Raw genomic sequence first — 6,411 nt, 5'->3', positions numbered from 1 at the left:
TTGTTTATCTGTCTCTGTGTGTCTGTGTGTCTGTCTGTCTGTCTGTCTGTCTCTGTGTGTCTGTGTCTCTGTCTGTCTGTGTCTCTTGTCTGTCTGTCTCTGTGTGTCTGTCTCATTAAGTGTCCTATTTGTGTTGACAAACAATTTGTTGATCATATTAGCATCTTTCAGACTTTGATTCAAAAGTTTTTGCTTGTAATTCACCACTTCTGTTTCAGTCTTCTTGCCTGCTGCTGCTGAAATTTAAACAGATTTGTTTTTGACATCCTGACTGATTATTTATTTATTTGTCTATTTATGCATTTATTTTTTAAGGATTCTGCAGCGGCAGGTTTCAAAGGAGGTGATCGAAGGAGGATCAGTTCACGTCTGGCTGGACCAGACAAGTAAGACCCAAACATGGGGCTGGGGTGGGTGGGTGGTTTGGTGGGGGTGTCATATTTTAAACAGTGTTACATTGATCATTTCTATGTTTCACATTCTGCACATGCTTTACACATTTTACAAAAACACAAAGAGGAACTGAAGCAAAATACAATCCTGGATAAAATTTAGTCAATTTTAGTCTTTTTATCGTCATGACTCAGAGAATGTGAAGTTTGCTGTTTGTTTGTTTTCCAGATCGACAAATTGGTCTGATGCTACAGAAGCAAATTCACCAGGCTTTTGAGGTACAGATGTTCCTCAGAATACAAGAAGTTAAAAATAGAGAACAACAACAGCCTAACTTTTTAAAACTATCTAAATAATTTTATTGTGCCCTTGCAAAACAAGGGTCCCTTTGCTTGAAAAGCATTTCATCTGAATTGTTTTCTGTCTGCAGGCTTTTGTGGATCATAAAATGGGCAGCATGTCATACATGGCCGATCTGCCAATAAAGGTAGGGGATCAAGGAAACCTGCAGAATATACTGAAGATTTATAAACATGAATGTTTGTGTGAATAGCATCAAATAGTTACAGTAGAAAGGTCAAAGTCAAGGTTTTTTTAATGAAATTAAAAAGTATGTACACAGGTGTAGTGAACTAGGCCTCAGGTCGAATCTGGCCTTGAGGGGCCTGCCTGGAACAAGAACTGTATTTCATTGATTTGAGTCCAGAAACACAAGATCAAGTCCATCCATAAGACTTTCTAAGTGTCCTGCACTGATCAATTGAAAGAACACTCTCTTTTTCTATTATCATTACTATTTTACAAATGTTTTGATAATCAAATTGTTTAGTTCAAACCATTTTTAAATGTTGAAGTGAACTAATCATTTTTAAATCCACTGTGAAACAGTATTAGTGATTTTAATCCTCATTCAAAGTAGAAATCAGGTTAATGATGCATTGTCTGATTTTCTGTCTTCAATGAGCAAGTTGTGTAAGTTGGTCAAAGGTCAAGTTTCGGTCAACTGCAAGTTTACTGAAAAAGAAATGTCATGTTTAACTTTTACAGAAAGATACTAGAGAATTGACTCCACAAAGTCTGAGTTCTTCATAATATCTTCTGTCTGTTCTTAAACAATCTAATCTTTTTCCTTGACTTTTTAATAACACCTTACATCACAAAAACACACCTCTGTTGGTCCAATCGACCAATCAGAAAGTTCTCAAATGAACCGGAAGTGAGCTCTTTTAAAAGGTGCAACACTTCCTAGTTCACGGTAGTTCTGCAAGAGGTTCCAGCTCCAGTCGAGTTCTGGAGAGCTCAGTAGTTCGGAGAAGTTCTCGGCAATTCTAGGAAGAACGCTGAGGAGAACGCTGAGAAAATGCTGTGAGTTGGTTCCGAGAGGGCAGCAGAGTTCAGAATGCTGGAATGCAGAATGCTCAGGACATCTGCGACTAAGCTGAACAAGAGAAGTTCAGAGGAATTATGAAGTCTGTTCTAGGACGATCTCACGACTCCTGAGGTTTAGCTGTTCTTACGGAGACGCTGGAAGAGTTGAAAGGAAAGCTCTACACCAACGCTGAAACTATCATCTGCAAAGGTAAAGAGTAGATCTCAACCAAAGTGTACCGTTGGGTTAAGCTGGTCCAAAGGAGCGTGTTGTTCTGGTTAAAACAGACAAATTCCCTCACCCATCTCTCTCAACTTAAACTTCATTTCCATCTTTAAAACCCTTCTATCTGCTAGAAATCATTCCAGATATTTTTAGAAGTGTCTGTTGTACAGCTGGAAGCAAGGGAAACAATCGCCGTATTGTTTCCTCCTTGTAAAACTAGCCTAAATAAGCTGTTGTTATTTTCAATTTTTGCCAATTAATGTAAATGTGTGATGTGTTAAACTTGATTCTGTTAATAAATGACCCACTGTCGTTGATGAGTCAAAGATAATTAACGTCTCCGTCCACATTTTATTAAATTCAATGCACGTCATTATTCAGTCCAGAAAAATGAAAGAATCCGTTTAATTTATGAATATATATCAGAATATGTTCATCTACATCTGGTGGCCCGTGACAGGTTCATAAAATGGACTGTATTCGTGTGACAATTGAATTATCATGTTGGCATGAAAAAAGTGCAGATTCTGCGGTGTGAAACGCAGCTTTTGAGCTGCGACGCTTGGAGAAAATACAGCTATGTTTTGCAGCTAGTGATGTTTTGAAAGCTGAAATTGAGAGTCAATGTGTCTTTTTGAAAGCTGAATTTGTACATCTGTTGTGTGTGACAAAGTTGATGAGCTGTGGAAACGTTATTCTGTTTACTGTGGTCCAGACGTGACTCTGGTCCGGCTCGGTTCTGATAAGTTTGAACGAGTTGTTTTAAATGGTTGGAAAGACGTTTTGAGACCGGAGCGCCGACTCCGTGAAGCTTTGAGAGTTGATTCGTTACATTTTTAACAGAAAATGGTACATTTTGACAGTTTAAAAGACGAAAAGTTGAACGGAATATTCATGCTAAATGCTACACGCTAGCTGGAAAAACGATCCGTGATTGGTTGAAAACGGCCGTGTGGAACGCTGTGATACGCTGAGAAATGAGTGACGTGTCTGCGTCACTTCCTCTGAGTCAGCGATATAGAACCCACCCCCGTTGCTGCTCTGTCATTGGTAGATTCAGTCACGTGACTCGGAAATGAAGCTCGTCTTCATAGGGAATTTCAATCTGCTTTTTAAAGTTGAAAAACGCTTTAAAGTTGGATTCTGATCCGCTGCTCCGTTTCTTTGAAGCCTAATCGCTGAAACTTTGCCATGTTTGAGTTTGAAATCCGTCATTAAATGGTGTTTTTGGACCACGCTAGCCGATGCTAATTTTAAGCTAACAGCTAACGACCGGATGTCACCGGATGCCACAGGAAGTCATCCCGACTCCTACTGGACATCACTAACAGTGTCTGGGTTAAAATAAAATAAGGTTATACTGCCCCCTCCTGTGGAAACTTGATATCACAGTTTCACTTCGTTTTTAGGTTAGTTTGGGTGAAATTATACGTGTTTATCCTAATGCTACGGGCATTTTTGAGTTAATAAACGTTCTTCAAGCTGAATTATTACTGTTATCTTGCATTTAAAAAGTGATTAAGGTATTTATGCGAGAAAGGCATTTACCAAAACATTTTTTTTATTCACTGGTAATTCCTCTGATGGAGGTGCAAAATAAAATATTAGAAACTTTTTAAAAGATACAGTTCAGATATTCACAGAGTTGATAAGTTTACTCATTTGCTGAAAAGATAATACACTTTTAATTGCTAGATCACTAAATAAGAGTAAATATATCAGAAAAAGGAAACTTTTATGATTTGTTTTTACTACCTGAAACACTACATCTTCCTATTTAATTTTTAATTAGAAGATAATGGCAGGAGAAGAGGAGTATAATAGTTTTCCTGAAGGGGAGACTGATTATTCCTCATCATCATTTTTCTTTCTCTTTTCACCCACCTGGTTTAATGAGTAACTGTTAAAATAGCGAATTTCTGGAATAAAACGGCTTAAGAAAGCGTTTTAAAAACTGAAGTTGCTTTGAACTTTTAGAAAAATTGCAGGTTTATTTCATGTTAAGTGCTTTAGAGTAAATATCACTAAGAAGCTGGTTCTTGTATCTGTTAAAAATAAGCACATTAAAAAGTAACACTGCAGAGAAGCATTTACTTGAATATTCATGAATTGGGGTAAAACCTACGAATAGGTGCCCACATTTGAATAAGTTGACTTATAACAGTACTTTTGTGTAAACCCAGAGCTTAAAAAGTGTGTGAAACTCACTGCTCACTTGAATACAAATATTTACCTGTTGAAATATCTGAAGCTGGCAACTGTTTTGACCAGATAAAGTGCTGAACAGTGAATGACCATGGCTGATGGAACAGAAAAGAATGTTGAGACCAAAATGGAATGGTTAGAGGATGCGTTAGCACTGCTGACGGAATCTTTACATCCATATGGTAAACAGGTGGAGAGCATGAACCCAAAAGAGTTATTGGACAATCTGATGGAGGTTGCAGAGAGTGTGACCTCTACAGAAATTACAAGGTCAAGCTATGAAAAGCTGGCTAAAATGGCAATCTTGCTGAAAGAATCATTCTATACAGTGGTTGAGAAAGCTGATGACCTTGCAATAAGGTTAAACAGTGAAAAAGAGGTGGTTCAGGAAATTGAAGAACACTTCCTTCAATTTAAAAGTGAACACGAAGTCCTCACAAAAAAACATTCTGAACAGATGTTTCAATCACAGCAAGATGCACGTGCAGAAATTGATTCACTGAACAGCAAAATACAGTTACTTAATGCATCACTATCTGAAGCCAGGGATGCTAAAGAGCTGTTGTCCAGAGAATACTTTGCATTAAGACGGGATCACGTTGTGACAGTGTCACAAGTTTCCCGCTGCAAAGCTGAGATAGATGGGCTTAAAGCACAACTTGACAAATGCAGACTGGGAAAAGAGGCATTACTCCAACATTATATGCGTTTACAAAGTGAATGTCAAACATCACAGGAACGCTTAAAAGCATGTGAGGAGAAACTAGCCGCGGCAATATATAAAAGTTCTGACATGGGGCGAGCCTGTCTGGAACTCAAAAAAGACAAAGGTCAGAGTCCGGGTCATCCGCCAACACCTCAGAAAGATGTTGTTGCACCTCCTGCTCTTAATCCCATTCTGCCACCTCCACATATGGGTAGAGAAACACCTCCACATGTGTGTAGAGAAACACCTCCACCCTCACCTAAAGTGGTAGGAACAGACCTGAACAGGTCTCCTCCACCAAACATGCAACAGAGTGCATGGAAACTCCCTCTTTCAATAGATGTTCTGCTGAAACTCTCAAAATATGTACAACGCTTTGTACCGGGACCAATGGGTTCAACTGGAACCAAAGCGTACCTCAAAGACATTGAATTCAGATTGAATGGATATCCTAATGCTACGGTTGAGGATAAGATCAGTCTGATAAGGCTCACTTCGGACAGAGAGGTGTTCACCTTCATCGAGCGTCTACCTGATGCAACGAGAAAGGATTACAACCTTCTGTGTGAAGCTTTGATCAGAGAGTACGACCCCTGCACGGGACCTGCTGGTTTCCCAGCCGCTGACAAGGTCACGCAGGGCAAGAATGAACATCCAAAAGTTTATTACAAAAGAATCTTCCAAGCTTATTTTGGTTACAGAAATGAAACCGGAATGGAGGAAGAAGAAGGTTTTAAATTTGTTTTCAGCAAAAATCTCCACACTGACATACGCATGTCAGTACAAATGATGGCAAATTTCAGAGAAAAATCCATCAATGAGATTAAACAGTGTGCTGTGAATGTGTTTGAGGCATGTTCTCATGCTAAGACGCCCATAGAGGTGTTTCCTGGTATAAAGGTTAAACCCCACTCCCTAGAAATGGAAGGATGGCGTGCATTGACCACTCCTCCTAAAACAGGCGAGAAAAAGCAGTATTTTCAAACTAACAAACCACGTAATGAAGGTGCACGCTGGGACACAAAAGCTCCTCTTTCAGAGGATGAACGTGATTATCGTAAATGGGGTGTGCGTAGGACGCAAAGATATGGGATCCAAGAGGACCCATATTATCAGGGGAAGTCCGAAAAGGAACTCCCAAAAGACGTACCTAACCCTCCCCCACCTCGGACGAAACGAACCGAGGCGATAAGATCACAAAGGTTCCAGAAACAAGGCCCTACACCTCTGAGCTCGGAAGAGACAGAGAAAATATGCAGGTTTTTGGAAACTTTGAAAAACGCTGAAATGGGAATCCAACCTGGAGCACTGTGTAGTGATGTGATCGCTACTAAATCTGAAGGCGCGAATGACAACATTACAGATGTCGGTGGAACACACCAAGACATTGCTGTCGTTGCCTCCAACAACCCCTCATCGGACGAAGGGGGGGTAAACTCACACACAAACGATGATGAGTCATCGCCAGCTGAACACTCAGAACCTGATTTTCATGATTTTGAACTAGGCATTC

General features: G+C 39.7%; 1 protein-coding gene across 1 annotated transcript in view; it reads left to right on the top strand.

Moving 5' to 3' along the window:
- The window catches only part of abch1 (ATP-binding cassette, sub-family H, member 1), a 49,527-nt gene that overhangs the window by 27,603 nt on the left and 15,513 nt on the right, over positions 1–6,411 (top strand). Inside the window, exons 13-15 of the mRNA XM_037674609.1 lie at positions 316–386; positions 622–671; positions 824–880. Coding sequence (XP_037530537.1) covers positions 316–386; positions 622–671; positions 824–880 — 178 coding nt within the window. The remainder of the gene's footprint in view (positions 1–315; positions 387–621; positions 672–823; positions 881–6,411) is intronic.

The sequence above is a fragment of the Nematolebias whitei genome, chromosome 1, assembly GCF_014905685.2.
Source record: "Nematolebias whitei isolate Nwh7 chromosome 1, NemWhi1, whole genome shotgun sequence".
In the NCBI taxonomy this organism is placed as follows: domain Eukaryota; kingdom Metazoa; phylum Chordata; class Actinopteri; order Cyprinodontiformes; family Rivulidae; genus Nematolebias; species Nematolebias whitei.
This window is presented reverse-complemented; position numbering and strand designations above follow the sequence as displayed.